The 17,979-nt window shown below is 39.1% G+C and overlaps 1 protein-coding gene across 1 annotated transcript; it reads right to left on the bottom strand.

The window, feature by feature from the left end:
* Window positions 1-417: 417 nt before the first annotated feature.
* On the bottom strand, window positions 418-17,044 carry LOC115928879 (carbonic anhydrase 12-like). The gene is made up of 7 exons (XM_030996909.1): window positions 17,004-17,044; window positions 4,803-4,973; window positions 3,824-3,969; window positions 3,467-3,556; window positions 2,499-2,562; window positions 1,753-1,913; window positions 418-1,250 (listed from the first exon to the last, which is right to left on the bottom strand). Exons 2-7 carry the CDS (start codon window positions 4,951-4,953, stop codon window positions 1,113-1,115), a joined length of 750 nt encoding a protein of 249 aa, XP_030852769.1. The 5' UTR covers window positions 4,954-4,973; window positions 17,004-17,044; the 3' UTR covers window positions 418-1,112.
* Window positions 17,045-17,979: the final 935 nt, after the last annotated feature.

Raw genomic sequence — 17,979 nt, 5'->3', positions numbered from 1 at the left:
TTATTCTTATCAGGTGAATGAAATAGTTTGTATTGAGGCACTTCACAAAGACCTATGCATTAAATTTGGTTACATTACGAAAATGGCCTGTTGCAAACATTAGTTGATGCTAGGTATGGCAAACACTATGGTCAGTCCTACCTAACAGCACGGAATGTATTCCATTCACTTTCTGAAGATTGAACTACAATTATTTATAACAAGTGAATGAAATAATTTGTAACGAGGGACATAACAAAGATTTGTGCATTAAATTTGGTTACATTACGAAAATGAGAGAGAGAGGGGGAGAAAGAGAGAGAGAGAGAGAGAGAGAGAGAGAGAGAGAACAACAACAAGACGTTTGCCACAAATAAACTATGTACAGGATGTAAATATACAACACATATTGAGTAATCACCACGACAAAAACAAAAGTCCTAACAGAGAAGGAGTATGCTATAGCTAGGCTTGCTCGACATCTGTGCTATCAAGTATCAACACACAGATAGTAAATTTCAGCATAATATACATACAAATACATAGCGAGTTGTTCTATTATCTCATGTCAAACAGGTAAAGACATAAAGTATTATTTGTTGTTAACATAATTTTCTTGATAATTATGATCATAACTGAGCGAGTCCAGTTGTTGGGTTATTATGATAAACTAAATTTAACCCTCTCCTATCAATAGAATGAAGAATTTCAGAGCTGATGTTGGATACATTGCATGTGAAGGAGGGAATAATTATTTAGGTTTAAAAATGTATGTATGGTTTGTTTTGACCTGGATTAAGCATATTTGAGTTACTAAATAAAAATACAATGTGCGAACGTGACAAAGGCATATTCCTGTGTAACCCGAGTATAATTTTTATTGACAATACAAATTGCTTTCTTTGTGACGGCATGGGCGTCATAAATGAAACCTACAATCAAGAACGTTGCTATAACATGGTGACAATGCTGATTACTATGGCGGAAAATAACACGTCCAGGCGCTAGCTCCGTAATCCCTCATCTGTTGAAATAGGTAAGTTTTACCTATTCATTTCAAAGTGTGTTTTTGTACTACGTCGTTTTGTGAACTATTGCAGAGAAACGCAGTCGAGTCCATCGACGGCCTTCCCTCAGAATCCGCACCGGTAAACGTCGCGACCGTTGATGCTTTGCGCAGGTCTGAAGTTATTCTGTAGCAATATGGGTGTCTCAGTGCGGTAAACATAGGCATGGCGGGTTGTCTCGAAAACACCACGCAATGCAGACATCTGGAAGAAGAGGGAAAAACAAAGATGTGAGGGATGAGACTAGAGACAGAGATAACAAGGGGCTATTTTTGTAATTAAATACGGGAAGGGGGCACAGGAGCAGTTGTCAATTCCCTCCCTCCCATCAGATGACCCGCGCGCGAAAAGAAACAAATTGTATGAACTTTCCTATAGCTAGCTCCCTCCTAATTTCTAACAACAGAGAGAGGGAGGAGAGAAAAGAGACAGATATAATATATCTATGGCCTAGAGAGAAATTGATAGAGAGATGGGGAGAGAGTCAGAAACACAGAAATAGGTAGTCCGAAAGAGAAATATAGAAAATCCTCGATCCGCCCCTGATTCGTTATCGGTTCAGCAATTATACCCTTTGTCAAATGGAGCTCGCGGATTAAAATCACCCATTTTTGTTGTTGCCCGATTAACACATTTCATTGTCATAGCGATCATAAAATTCATTTAACTTTGAATTGTCATCATTTTAGAGCTCGCCTTCTCTTACCTGTTCTCGAGATATTGTGATTGGTTGTTTTAAGACTGTCCACGTGACTACCTCATAGCATGGGGGCGTGGTTAAGGAACCGATGTAACGGTAGAACTGGCTTCGATTCTTAGGGAAAAGCTCGGTGAGTCGAATAGGTTCGGTCACAAGTTGTGATTCGTCTAAAGTTTTGTGAAAAAAGGATTAATGAAAATAATGTTTAAAGCCTATCTGCACTAGTTTGGCCAGGAGGGATAAGACCTCCGCGCATGGTCACTGACAGGTGTTTATCTCATCAAATCAGCTCTCAATTAACATTAGAAAAAGGGGACCTTGGGAGACCAACGGTCACCGATTATACATTGTTTGCTATATAGAGGGCGTAAGTAGCTATAAGTAGTGCAGTGGGGCTTTCAAAGAATGAATCGTCTACATCATTGCAAGATGTCCGGCATTCGTTGCTCCGTATAAAGGTACATCAGCCAGTTCATGTAGTTTATGGCGAATTAGCCTAAAAACGATAAAAGCAGGTGAAATAAGTAAAAACAATAAAGTCGTATTTTACATTTGAGAAAAGCTTATGAAAATTTTGCTGTGTTTTTTGCCGAAGAAAATATTGAATGGCGTTGGTCAAACGTCCCCACACCTTCTACAGCTAGGCTATCCCCTTAACTTGTGATTGTAACAATGAAACCATCAAATTTGTTTTAAATCATTCCAATCAGTCTAATTGTGTAAAGAGAATAACATATACAAATTTACTTTACCTTTGAATTTGATTTCTTTTAGGTGTTTCACTAGTTTTTCAAAAGCTTCGTTCTTCTCACCGATCTTCGAGGAAAAAAATACAAAGTGAAATAATTACAGAATGATATTTTTTGCGAGGGCTACGTGATCGATGCATTCAAATGGTTAAGGTTTAAGACTGAGCAGGAGGGGGTAAATGATTTTATAACAAGATAACATTTCTGGGAAAAGGAATTGAAGAGCTGTAGTCCCAACCGGTAACAACTTATTTCAAGCAGCTGCCATTTTCTAAGGTTGCACAATAAAATCTACAGGTATGCTGTTACTTTTGATGACCATTGGAAAGTTTGAGTCGTGATTATTTTTCATAAAGAAATATCGTTAATATTCCACTTTTTTTTTGAACTAACAAGGGAAGAATCAAACAGAAACTGATGATAAAATATGAATACAAAATCTTAATTGAACTTTGCTGACACTGTATATCATAATAGCAATTTTAATTTGTGCAAAATAGTAAATGTTACAATCCTAAAACCTGCAAATTTGACAATTTTTCGATTACTTCCGGCACACGAAAATAAAAAAAGATGAATTTCTTGTGCACTGCTCGTATTATTAGACGAGTGGTAGCGAAAAGTAATTAGCATTACAAAAGCATATTTCCCTTTGAAAGTGGCCCGTTAGTTTGCAGCTAGGCAGGAGTCGTTTGTCTACGTATCTGCAAGGAAGATCCAGTTAAGCATAATTGTTATGCCTGGCATATTCTCTCCTGGGGGGATCAACGATAGTACAAAGGGAATGAGCTAGATATGACTCTAGCTCTTAAAACTCCTTGGTATCACCTTGTTTTAATACAAGCAGAACTATCAGTCAAACAGATCGAAAGAAATTTTGACAGCTATTGAGACATTTAGAACTTTTGTGTGACATGAATCATGGAAAACTATTAAAAACTGTAAAAAAAATCACCACTGTAGGTACTGACCTCGATGAAGACACCGATTGCTGCTACCCCGCCTGGTGTGTGAAAGATGCTATCTCCTATTAACGACTGCTCGTGGTGAACAATATGCATCTATTCGAAAAGAAAGTCAAAATAGTATATGATTAAGATCAAAACAATGTACAACCAGAAGAATAGCACCTGGAATTACTTCTTTAAAAGACATAAACAGTTTGTCAAAGGTCGACACTCTCATTGAAAAACGCTGATGTGGATCAGTATAATTAGTGATAGCTTTAGAATTAATATTATAAGAATAATTCATGTAACGCCTTTTTCAGTGGATACAAAGTAAATTGCATTCGAAATGACCGTGATCGGCCAGGCACGCGAGTTTACCTCTGCGGGATATTTTCTGCGGTCCAGGACATGTTCAGATCCCTGCTCGTTGGAGAAACCCCAGTGGAAGTGCACCTGGTCAGCCACATAGGTACCCCCAAGTCCCCCTCCACGGATCGTGTAGTTACCCTCCAACATTAGCTCCACTTGAGAAAGAGATTAAAATTGTAATTTCTTTAATAATCACTCTTTAAATGGAAATACATTTTATGAATTTATCATTTGATTATTTTTATGTTTGTTATTGTTAATTACAACTGTATATCACCATCTGAAGTGAAATTAAATTCATAGATTTGATTGCTGATGCTGTTACAGTGGCGGATCCAAAAAGGGTCATCCAGTAATAAAATCTAAATAAATAAGAGTTTGGTGTGCCTTTCTCATAAGAGAAACAAAACATCAACATTATATTCATCATTCTTATCATTAGCATCACCATCATCACAATGATAAGTACGATAAATATTTATGATCATGACTACCACTAATTAGATGATGATTACCAACATTAGCATTGCTAAAGAAATGTAAAGAATTTAAGCAGAAATAAATCATTCATTCATTGCCATCAGTTTCATAATCATCACAATCACCGTAATCATTACCGTCGTCATCAACATCACCATCATTATCACCTTCATCACCATAACCATCATCATCGTCATCATCACCATCACCATCAGCATCAACTTAATAACATTCGTCGCCATAATACTTATCATCATCATCACCACCATCATCATCACCATCGCCAACATCGTTATTATCATCATCACAATCACCGTTATCATTACCGTCATCATCAACATCACCGTCATCATTATAACTATCATCGTCGCCATCATCATCACCATCAGCATGAACATAATAACATTTGTCGCCATAGTCCTTATCATCATCACCACCATTATCAATATCATCATCCATCACCGTCCCTTCGTCAGCTTCATGGATCGCATCACTGCCAACAACCCACCTGTAGTTCCGAGGTTCGTAAGAGTCATCCTTTTCCCGTCGGTATCGCCGTATCCATTCAGCTCCAGAGGGGCCCACTCTTTCCTCTTCGTGTTGATGGTCTGTATAGCGATGGGGGACTGCATCGACCCGGCACACTGGTAGGGGAACATCTGCCCCCATTTGTGGGGACCTGGGGTGATATCCAATTGCCAATTTGATTAATATCTAAGTCACTCGATATTTGCTCCTAAAAATATTACCTATTTTCCAATCCGTTATTAAAATGAAGCGTAGAATATCAAATTGTGACCTTTGCTCTTATCATTGAAACGTTCAAATAATTCAATGGATGATAAAGTAGGGTCTTTTTCTTGGGTGAAGCTTTTCTTCACACACCTAATCGGAGATGAAGGTAGCCCATCTTATGTGTAAAAAATGCCAATTTGATAAGTGTAAGGATCGCATTGTACACGTACAACCGCTATACTACACACACGCAATATATTCTTTGTGTATTGTATCCATCAGGCATGATCAGTGCAACGATGGCTGGCTACCAATTAAAATAGGCAGGGTGGTCGGATATAATGAGAGTAGATGATGGAGGGGGGGGGGGGGTAAAGCGCAGTACTTAGGGGCAAATCAAATAATTATACTAAGACCTCACCTCATTTATGTTAGAAATTAAAACGTTATTATCTTCTTTCGAATTGCAATATATCCCCGCACCATAATTATAAGCATGTCATGCATATATGCCTTTTCTCTGGGAAAGGGGGCATTGACTCTATAAATACCAAATCACATAAACTATTCACCATTATGTCACCGTCATGTACATATTTTCTATGGATATAATTTTTCACGATCTCAACTTTTCACCACCCTAGCGTCATGTAAATTGTCAATTATGGATAAAGTGGAATATTAACTCTTCACCACCCTACGCTAACTTTTCACCACCCTTCCGTCATGTACATTAGCTATCGATAAGCTGGAATATTAACTCTTCACCACACCACCCTACGCTAACTTTTCACCACCCTAGCGCCATGTACATTGTCTATGGATAAGCTGGAATATTAACTCTTCACTACCCTACGCTAACTTTTCACCACCCTACCGTCATGTGCATTGTCTATGGATAAGCTGGAATATTAACTCTTCACCACCCTAGAGCCATGTACATTGTCTATGGATAGGCTGGAATATTAACTCTTCACCACCCTACGCTAACTTTTCACCACCCTAGCGTCATGTACATTGTCTATGGACAAATGGTAATATTAATTCTTCACCACCCTACGCTAACTTTTCACCACCCTAGCGTCATGTACATTGTCTATGGATAAAGTGGAATATTAACTCTTCACCACCCTACGCTAACTTTTCACCACCCTACCGTCATGTACATTGTCTATGGACAAATGGTAATATCATGGAGTTACTAGCTTAGTAACTCCATGGTAATATTAACTCTTCACCACCCTACGCTAGTAACTCCATGCTTTTCACCACCCTACCGTCATGTGCATTGTCTATGGATAAACTGGAATATTAACTCTTCACCACCATACGCTAACTTTTCACCACCCTAGCGTCATGTACATTGTCTATGGATAAAGTGAAATATTAACTCTTCACCACCCTACGCTAACTTTTCACCACCCTAGCGCCATGTACAGTGTCTATGGATTATTAACTCTTCACCACCCTACGCTAACTTTTCACCACCCTTCCGTTATGTACATTGTCTATGGATAAGCTGGAATATTAATTTTTCACCACCCTACACAAACTTTTCACCACCCTAGCGCCATGTGCATTGTCTATGGATACACTGGAATATTAACTTTTCACCACCCTACGCTAACTTTTCACCACCCTAGCGCCATGTACAGTGTCTATGGATTATTAACTCTTCACCACCCTACGCTAACGTTTCACCACCCTACCGTCATGTACATTGTCTATGGATTATTAACTCTTCACCACCCTACGCTAACTTTTCACCACCCTAGCGTCATGTACATTGTCTATGGACAAATGGTAATATTAATTCTTCACCACCCTACGCTAACTTTTCACCACCCTAGCGTCATGTACATTGTCTATGGATAAAGTGGAATATTAACTCTTCACCACCCTACGCTAACTTTTCACCACCCTACACAAACTTTTCACCACCCTATAGCGCCATATTGTGCATTGTCTATGGATACACTGGAATATTAACTTTTCACCACCCTACGCTAACTTTTCACCACCCTAGCGCCATGTGCATTGTCTATGGATACACTGGAATATTAACTTTTCACCACCCTACGCTAACTTTTCACCACCCTAGCGCCATGTACAGTGTCTATGGATAAACTGGAATATTTAATTTTAGATTTAAATTTAGTACATGTAGAGAGGCGCGGATCCAGGGGGGGGGGGCGAGCGGGCCTTGCCCCCCCCCCCCCCCGAAAAAAAAAGGAGAGAAAGAAAAGAAAAAGAAGGGAAAGGGAAAGAGGAGAAAAAGGGAAAAAAAGAGGAAGAAGGAAAAAAAAGAGGGAAGAAGGAGATCGGGGGGGGGGGGGGCAAAAGGGATTGCCTCCCAGGCTGCTGCCCCCTCCCCCAATCAAAAAATAAAAGAGAAGGAAGGAAAGGGAAAGAAAAAAGGAAAAGATGAGATAAAGGGAAGGAAAAAAGAGGAAGAAGAAAAGAAAAGAAGGGGGATATCAGTTGCAATTTTCCCGATCGGGGGGGGGGGGGTGGAGGCAAAAGGTCCTTTGGGGAAATAAAATTCAAACGTGGTTTATTTCTAATTCCATAACGGTGGTTTACAAATAATGCTGAAATGACATAATTTTCCGAGATTTTTCATCACTTTTAAGTAAATTATACTTTTGTATGCATGCGTTTGTTGGAAAATGACAAATTCCTAAATTTACAGCCAGGCAAGAAAATGCTTCTTGAGATGCCTACATGTCAGGGCCCGCGGAACGGCGGGATCCTCGAGCCCCCCCCCCCCCCCCCCCCACTTTTTTTGAAAAAGTATATTAAAGAGAAATAGAAAGAAAGAGAGCAAGAAAGAAAAAATAGTTAACTGCCAGTGTCACATTATAATGATGTATCAAAATATGTTCATCTGACCATGATTAAATTAAAGGCCTGAAACCACGAGGGCTCAGCCCCCTGGATTCCACCTGGGCCCTAAGGCGGGCCCCTTGATACTCATCTGACCGTAATTGAGTGCCTAAAACCCATGAGTTTCCGGGGGCTCCGCCCCCTGAACCCCACGCCAATTAGTGACCTGCAAATGTGACAATTAGGTATCAAAATAATGCTCATCTGACCGTAATTAAATGCCTAAAACCCCTGAACTTCCGGGGGCAGACAAGGTATCAACATAAGTTCATCTGACTGCAGGCGCGTAGCCAGGGGGGGGGGGGCGGTGGGGTGGTCCCCCAAAAAACGCGTAGCGAGGGAGCGCGGGAGGGGGAACTGAATTCAGACGAAGAATATTTTCGAGAGCGGTACAACGAATCGTCTTCTTTCTCTAAAAATTAAATGAAACGTCGAAACTTCCGCGCTTCGCACGGGAGGGGGGAACTGAATTTAGACAAGGATTAAGAGTCGAGAACGGTACAACGAATCGTCTTCTTTCTCTAATGATTTAATGAAACGTAAAAGCTTCCGCGCTTCGCGCAGGAGGAAGAAAATAAATTCAGACGAGGATTATCTTCGAGAGCGGTACAACGAATCGTCTTCTTTCTCTAATAATTTAATGAAACGTCAAAGCTTCCGCGCTTCGCGCGGGAGGAGGGGGAGGGGGACTGAATTTAGACAAGGATTAAGAGTCTAGAACGGTACAACGAATCGTCTTCTTTCTCTAATGATTTAATGAAACGTAAAAGCTTCCGCGCTTCGCACGGGGGGGGAACTGAAGTTAGACGAAGATTAAGAGTCGATAACGGTACAACGAATCGTCTTCTTTCTCTAATAATTTTTTGAAATGTCAAAGCTTCCGCGCTTCGCACGGGGGGGAACTGAAGTTAGACGAAGATTAAGAGTCGATAACGGTACAACGAATCGTCTTCTTTCTCTAATAATTTTTTGAAATGTCAAAGCTTCCGCGCTTCGCGGAGGGGGGAGGGGGTAAACTCGCCCCTACTTGCACCCACCCTCTCCCAATTACGTCACTGCTGGTCACCATAACGTACCAATATTTGGCTCGCATGATTTCAAATTGCCCCCCCCCCCCCCCCTAAGAAATCCTGGATCCGTGCCTGCATGTAATGCTCATGTACCCCTTACAGCTCTATTTATTACCAAAGCAAGTCAATCATTCATTCAATAGCGTCTGACGGTCAAGTCTTAAAAGTAAACAGGTTTCCTTGCATAATTTGAATTCTATAGGACACTCCTGACAGATAGGACATACGTGACATATTCACAATTCCTGTTAAGTTCTTCAGACTTTCATGTTGGCTGAAAAAGAGATCATGGGGTTCAAATAAAACCTTTAAGAGATTTATTATTTCCGATCGGTGGGTTTATGTATAAGCAATTGCTTCACGAGGATGAACTGAAATAAACAGTTGCGATCCCCTTCTGTCGCCTATATAAATTAAAAAAATATATATAGTGCTTGATATGTAGACGGGTGAGATACTTTAAAGGTACTATGTCCCTTTTGCAGCCAACCTCAAATGCTGTAGAACTTTACAGGAATTATGAATATGTCATGTATGTCCTATCTGTGAAATTTAAACGTTAGCAGTGTCCTCATATTCAAATTATGCAAGGAAAACCATTTACTTGCTAGACTTCACTGCCAGACACTATTGAGTGACTGACTGGCTTTTTTTCTTCTTTGGTAATAACATACATGAAAAGAGTTGTAAAGGGTACATGAGCATTTGTCTACATCAATAACCCACTTCTTGTGATGGTCAAGATTAAACTGATTGAATCTTTGCGCAGCATAAAACGTTTGACCATTCGGTACAATTGTCTGAAAATCAAGACTATTACTTTTGGGCTCTATAGCCCTATTGTCGATTTGAACTAATAGTCATTATTTTCCCACTTGAAGACATTTTCAAGCCCCATCTTTTTTAGGGAAGTTCTAAATTAATATTATCTTTCAAATGCAGTTGGAATTTAACTTTTTCATTTTTTTGGCCTGCAAATGGGACATAGTCCCTTAAACAATGAAACAGTCCTCTTTATTTAACAGACTATCAAACAAATTATAAAACTTGCACTCTCCAAAATATTATCGTCAAGAATTTAAAATTCTATTGTACTAGCCTGTATATCTTTTTCTAATACAACTGTAGAGAAAACATATATTGTAACATTCTGTAAATAATATGTGGAATATATTTTACAAATGAACCTCAATATACCTGGCAAATGCGCAATTACACCTTGTTCCCGAAATATTTTGCGGTACCGCAAGACCTTATGCAGGTACATGCAACTGGGAAACTGTTGATTCGTCGGAAGTTTGCAACTTGAATGGATCTTATTTCAGTCGTTATGAATTCAAGAGAATCGGAAATGAACGGCGAAATTGTTGTGCTGTTTATGTAGGACCTCCACACAATTCCACATTGATTCCAAAGGGATGACAACATAATGAAGCACGAAGGCAAAGCTGGTCTCGTAAATGTTTTTAATAATATGTGGTTTTCATTGTGACTTGGTTGCCATGTCTAATGTTTTAAATATGTTGCACAGCTGCATTTGAGATGTAAACTGACTGTACAACATTGAATTTATCTCCCATATAATTATACTAGAGAGAATGTGAATAACAACGAATTTGTTAACAAGTTTGTGTTGTCTTGGTCTACAGAACACTATATTAAATGTCTGCAAGGGCGGTGGTAAAACATGAGATGGAGAGGGAGGAGTTAATTGTGATCAATCGTTATTGAACGAATTAATTAACATTTTGAATATACTAGTAAGAAAAAAAACTCGTATGAGAGTTTAAAAGCGTACATGCATGGTTGTGTATATAAATGTAAACAGACATACAATAAAATGGGCAAATACCATTAATCCCTTTTCCATATTACCAACAGGCACATTAGACACATGCTATAGCATGTAAGGAAGCTCCTTCTGTTGATATTGTTTGTTTGAAACATTGTTTTATCTTATTTGTGTCGTGTATAATTATGGGGAAAGTGTTTGTACTTTAACATGTTAATACGTTTCCTGATCATGTACTTGATAGTACGTCATATATGCAGGCCGATTTGCAATGGTAAAAAGGCTGTTTGTGTCGGCTAACAATCATCATTATGATCTCTTAAAAATTGAAATTAATGTACAATCTTGTACAGTATCTGAATGTAATACTTTCCCAGTTGCTAACTATGAATGTCATAGTCACAAGGGAGACTGGTAAATGAGCAAAGAGACGCACTTTCGTCGCAACTTTCTTATCTAATAGATAAGTTTGATATTACCATCTATATCATAGGCGCCGGAAGTGGGGGCAGGGGGGGACAAAACGCATTTTTGCCCCCCCCCCCCACAAAAAAAACGCCCCCCTCCAAAAAAAAAAAAAACAGTAAAGGAGTAAACATGGTTTGTATTTTTAACCCAAAAGAACATAACAATAATAAAATCCTGAATTAAATCACATATACAATTCCATTCAAAGAAAAGAAACGTTCACAGGAATTAAATTTCATAAACATTGCGCATGCCACCTATACGGTATTTATCAACGGAGGTCTTTATAATAGCGCATATCATGGACATATTGTGCGAGAATGGGAAAGCGTGTCTGTTTTTTTTTTTTGTTATAGGGGTGAGAAGACATGAGCCCCCGAACGCTGGCGTACTGATGGGGGGTGTATTTCTTATTCGATACCAGTGATTTACAAATGTTGTTGTTATGACATGATTTTCCGGTATTTTTTCTCCATTTTTTTTTGTAAGTCTTACCTTTTTATACGTTTGTTGGACGATAAGAAATTCCCAAATTACAGTCAAGCGAAAAATACGCTTATTTAGAAGCCTTTATGTCATGGTCTGCAAAGTGGCTGGGCTCGAGCCTCCCCCCCCCCCCCCACCTCACTTTTTGAAAAAGTATGTTAAAGAGAAAAAGAAAGAAAGGCGGAGAGAAAAAATAAGTGACCTGCCAATGTCACAAATAAGGTATATAAAAAAATGCTCATCTGACCGTAATTAAATGCCTTAACCCCAGAGCTTAAGGGGGCTCCGCCCCGAACCCCACCAAGGGCCTTAAGGCGGCCCCCTTGATGCTCATCTGACCGTAATATACCTAAAACCCCTGAGCTTCCGGGGGCTCTGTCCTTTGGATGCTCATCTGACCGTAATTAAATACCTAAAAACCCCGAGCTTTCGGGGGTTATGCCCCCTAGACCCCACCAATGTCCCTAAGGCGGGCTCCTGGATGCTCATCTGACCGTAATTAAATACCTAAGCCCCTGAGCTTCCGGGGGCTCTGCCCCCTGGACCCACTATAGGGCGGGCCCCTCGATGCTCATCTGACTGTAGTTAAATATTAAAACCTCTGGGCTTCTGGGGGCTCCCCACCTGGAACACGTCAATGGCCTTAAAGAGGGCCCCTGGATGCTCATCTAACCGTAATTTAATACCTAAAACCCCTGAGCTTCCGGGGGCTCAGCCCCTTGACCCCCCTACCGAGACTCATGCCCTGGACCCTACGCCAATTTACGCTCTACCTGATCGTTAATACTCCACTTTGAAAAACGTTCCGCGGGAGCTGCATGTAACATGTAAGACTGGTGGTGATGCAGATTTTTTCGTCTGCCCCCCCCCCCCCCTTCCGAACGTTTTTTTTACTCATTACGTCACTGCCCCTGGAAAGCGAGCCCCCTGGAATGTTTGCCACCCCCCCCCCCCCCCATCCCAAACTGTTTCCGGCGCGCCTGATCTATATAGTACTAGTACTGATTCTTTATTCTAATGTTGCCATGTATTACCGTAGAGGCTATGTCTACGAGAACGAAGAAGAGAAAATAGAATTGAAAGGAAAAAAAAGTCATGTATGCATTGGCATTTCCTGTAATTTCTCAATAAATGTTTATTAGTTTTCGAAATATTCTGGTGTCCGCAGTCTTAATATTGTTTTCAAACTTCAGATGTGTATTATTGTGAGATTTTCATGAGAGCTTGTCCCCGTCTTATAGAGTTACGATTGATCCAAATCAATCGTAAGTCCTCCAATCAATCGCAAGTTTGTAGTCTCCACTCACTGGGGAAAAGGGGCGGCCGAGCGACTTCGAAAGTGGGGGGGGGCGGGGCACCAAGAAAAAAGGACACTTTCTGAAGAAAAAAGGCACCTAGGCTACAAAGGGAAATCTCAAAGAGAAAATAGACACTGTTTAGACTTCGGTATATAATGTTTACATTATCAGGGATGATTTCAATATTTGTTTCACTTTATACACCATACAAGATATTGCATAATGCATCATGCTTTGCAGTTGGGTGTGATGGTCTGAACATTTATTTGCGAGCGAGGAAAAGTGTTAAGATTTGTGAGGTCGCAGTGCGAAAAATTACATCTTATAAAGAGGAAAAAACCCAATCCTGATAGGGTTATAAGTACATTTTCATAACGGAAGACTGAAAAGACCTTAGATAATTAACATAAGTATATTTTGATTTGATTATATTTTCTTCTGCATTCGTGTAATCATTCAGCTTTTCGATAACAATAATAATATAAAGTACAATAAGTATTTTTCTGACAATGAATCATAAATTAGCAAATACACACACACATATATATATATATATATATATATATATAAAATGTCATAAATACTAACTTAGTATTTGTTTTATAATGTTTGAGGAAACTTAAAGTTTCCTCAAACAGTATAAAACATTAAACAATTATTTGCGGAAGAAGGACTGTCATTGTAAGCAGATTGCTTGATAAAACGACAACCCCAGACAAAAACTCATGAATATATTAACACATATTAAGCAGATACGGATAGGTAATTGAAAATACAAATTTCGATGATGGTGATATTGACAATGCAGATGAGGATGATGATGATGATGAAGATGATGATGATGATGAAGATGATAATGATTCGAATGAAAGAAGAGATGACATGATAAACAATAAAGAGTTGACACAGAAATTCTACCTTGAGTATTCTGATAAGAACATCGTTTTAACTTTGGCCTTAAATGAGCAGAGTGAGCAGGCCCGTAGCCACGGGGGGGGGGGGGGGCACGTGCCCCCCAAAATTGAAATTGTTTAGACCCCTCCCCAGAACGTCGATCAATTACATGTATGTCCCCCCCCCCCCCCCCCCCCTAAACATCAAACTCTGGCTACGGCTCTGAGAGGGAGCAACATGATTTAATAGATTCTGGGAGAAAGTTCCATAGGTCAGGACCATGGTGTCTTATGGATTTATTTCGGGTATACTAGATGAAAATTTGAGGAATTACGAGTAGGGTAAGAGTGAATAGCTTTAATCATAGTGTAAAAGTTTTGAAATGAAAGAGGGAGCATATTTTTTAAATACTTAAACATGATCAGTAAACATTGTAGCGAAATTATGTCGAATACTGTAAGGGTTTTCAGTTTGTAAAATATTGAACTTGTGTGAGATAAATAATGGTGAACCAGTACATAATACGAAGGGCTTTCTTTTGCAATAAATAAATAGAGTTGATTTTGATTTTGGCTCTGGTTGCCCATACTAAATTGCAATATGTTATATACTGTAATATCAATGAATTATAAAGCATAACAAGCGGATAACATGGGATTAATTTCTTCTTTCAAAATCGTTTCAAAATTACAGTAAGTTCATTGGCTGCATGTATCTCTTTCAAAAAGTGTTTGAACTAACTATAACAATCCCATTTTTGTCTTGATGTCTTGATTTGAAATGTCTTGATTTGTAACTGTTCCTTATTACCTACGCATGTTGGTAATGAGAGACCTTTGGTGATGACGTCATAAATTATTTTTTATCTTATTAATCAGTTACATCATGACCACAATTTCGTTTCCCAATAAAGAGAAGAAGTTACTAAAGAGAAAACAAAACTTTCTGTATGTGTAAAATTGTTCATGTTTATGTAAATTATGAAAATGTGCTTAAGGGTCTCCAATTCCCCACACCTACCCTAGTACTAGAGATTAAAGAGGGCACTTACGAGAATGGAAAATGGACACTTATTGTAATGGAAAATGGGAACTTTTCGAAGGAAAAGGGGCACGTGTCAAAATAAAAGGGGCACTTATCAGAGTAAAAGGAGCACTATTCCTATGTAAAAAGGGGCACTTTTCGGGTGCTTGAAAAAGTGGGGGGGGGGGGCACTGTGCCCCTACTCCCCCCCCCCCCCCCCCCCCACAGGAGGGCGGCCTCTGCTGGGGAGTATTCCTACCATATGGTCACCGTGAAGGCATAGGCATAACTAACACAAACTAACACGGTAAAGAGTTAATATTCCAGTTTATAGACAATGTACATGGCGCTATAGGGTGGTGAAAAGTTAGCGTAGGGTGGTGAAAAATTAATAGTGCAGTTTATCCATAGACAATGTACATGACGCTAGGGTGGTGAAAAGTTAGCGTATGGTGGTGAAAAATTAATATTCCAGTTTATCCATAGACAATGTTACATGACGCTTGGGTGGTGAAAAGTTAGCGTAGGGTGGTGAAGAGTTAATATTACCATTTATCCATAGACAATGTACATGACGCTAGGGTGGTGAAAAGTTAGCGTAGGGTGGTGAAGAGTTAATATTCCAGTTTATCCATAGACAATGTTACATGACGCTTGGGTGGTGAAAAGTTAGCGTAGGGTGGTGAAGAATTAATATTCCAGTTTATCCATAGACACTGTACATGGCGCTAGGGTGGTGAAAAGTTAGCGTATGGCGGTGAAGAATACTCCAGGTTATCCATAGATAATGTATATGACGCTAGGGTGGTGAACAGTTAGCGTATAGGGTGGTGAAGAATAAATATTCCACTTTATCCATCATGACGCTGATGTGGTAAAGAGTTGAGATCGTGAAAATTATATCCATAGAAAATATGTACATGACAGTAACATAATGGTGAATAGTTTCTGCGTGTACCACCTTTCAAATATATAACATATGACAAATAACATTCATGCATGACTTATAATTATGGTGCGGGGATATATTGCAATTCAAAAGAAGATAATAACTTTTTAATTTCTAACATACATGAGGTGAGGTCATAGTATAATTCTTTGATTTGCCCCTAAGTACTGCGCTTTACCCCCCCCCCCCCCCCCCCCCCCCCCCCCCCTCCATCTTCTTCTTCTTGTTCTTCCTCCGCTTTTTCGGAGATCATCTACTCTACTCTACTCTCATTTTATCCGATCACCATGCCCATTTTAATTGGTAGCCAGCCATCGTTGCACTGATCATGCCTGGCGGATACAATACACAAAGAATATATTGCGTGTGTGTAGTATAGCGGTTGTATGTGTACAATGCGATCCTTACACTTATCAAATTGGCAATTTTTACACATTGGATGGGCTACCTTCATCTCCGATTAGGTGTGTGAAGAAAAGCTTCACCCCTTTTTCTTCCATAAAGAAAAATCTCACTGTCAACGAGATTTTACAGTATCCGAGATTTAGCTACGAGAGAATGTGGATGAATCTTGCATCTTGGCTCATTAGCATACAGACTTATCGTCTGACTGTAAATGACTATGTGACTCACACTAACAGACGAAGGCTGAGGCCTTTCATCATAATATTTGGCAGCCTATATTACTGGCCTCATTTTCTTTCCTCAATAGCAAGTACTAAGTTGTAATCAAAGGGGAGTCAACAGACCTATATATGCAGTCTTGTATAATGAGACGTTTTAACACGTTTTCAAAAACGTTTTCCCTTTAAAAGTGAGAGTGATATTCCCCAAATGTTTGTATTACTTTAAATGCGTTAGAAATATCTGATTTCTAATCAATATCAAGATTATATGTCATACATTTTACTCAGAACATTAATTTTTGAGTTTTCAGGTTCTTCAAACTGACATCTAAATTCAGTTTTAACATTGTATTCAAACTTAATGAGGTATACAATTCATATTCGCTGTAATATATAGACACTAAAGCCAAAATAAACAGGATTTGTTTATTTTATTGTGAAATCTTCGACAAAAAGAGATGCTTTTTGGGGGTATAATTTACCTTTGTCTGCTCTGTAGTTCCATGGTATCACTGGTCTGGAGTTCTCTGAATAATAAGAATTAAAAGGAAAACAAAATATTGTGATTTAATGTTATCGTGATAAAGTTTATTCATCGGGAAAATATTGGGAGTGATATTCCATTGACTAGAAAAGTTGTTTCGTTACGAAGTGTAATTTTCAAAAGGAATAACTACAAACTTTTATACATGATCTAAATAATTTGGTAGATCATTTGATACGTAATACCATCAACTCATTCGTATAAGTCAAGATAAGAATTTTGGTGTTTAAAGATTTCATGTTTAAAGTTTTGGTGTGCAAAGATTTGGCGTTATGGATTTGGAAGTTTAGCGCGATGATAAGTTTTCAAATTTGGCACAGGCAGTTTATTTTATAACTCCTTTAAAGCCCATATGTACTAGTGTACATGAGGGTTAGACCACACTGCAAGGTCACTGGACAGGTGGTTATCTCATCAAATCAGCTCTCAATTAAAATAATTGAAAGAGGATTATGGGGGACCGATGGTCACCGATTATGCATGGTTTGTTATATAGAGGGCGCAAGTAGCTATAAGTAGTGCAGTGGGACTTTAAAGCGCGATAATGTATTTGCTACGGCGTACCTATGTCGGGGAAGGGGTCGGGAGGGGGGGGGTATGCTCTTCCTTATTATGAAAATTGTCGTGCAATATGAAGCACTTTTATGGCCCTAAAACTACTACTTATTTCATTGATTTGGGGAACCTGCAATCGAAATAGTAGGTACCGTGGTTCTGCCCAATGTTCTACATGGTAAGCCACTGCAAAAACATTTGGGTTATCCACATAATAAATGTTAATCTGCCTCTAATGTGCTTCTAACCGCAACAAGGATTTTATGAAGAACTTCCCGAAATATTCTCTCCAAAACCTTCGCGTGTTCGAGATATACTTCCTCAGAAGAAGAAAAACAAAGAACTTGTATTTTCGCTTC

This window comes from Strongylocentrotus purpuratus, unplaced genomic scaffold (assembly GCF_000002235.5).
Source record: "Strongylocentrotus purpuratus isolate Spur 01 unplaced genomic scaffold, Spur_5.0 spur5_scaffold_3, whole genome shotgun sequence".
Taxonomy (NCBI): Eukaryota; Metazoa; Echinodermata; class Echinoidea; order Camarodonta; family Strongylocentrotidae; genus Strongylocentrotus; species Strongylocentrotus purpuratus.
Note: the sequence above shows the minus strand (reverse complement) of the source record. Positions and strands in the feature narration are given on the sequence as shown.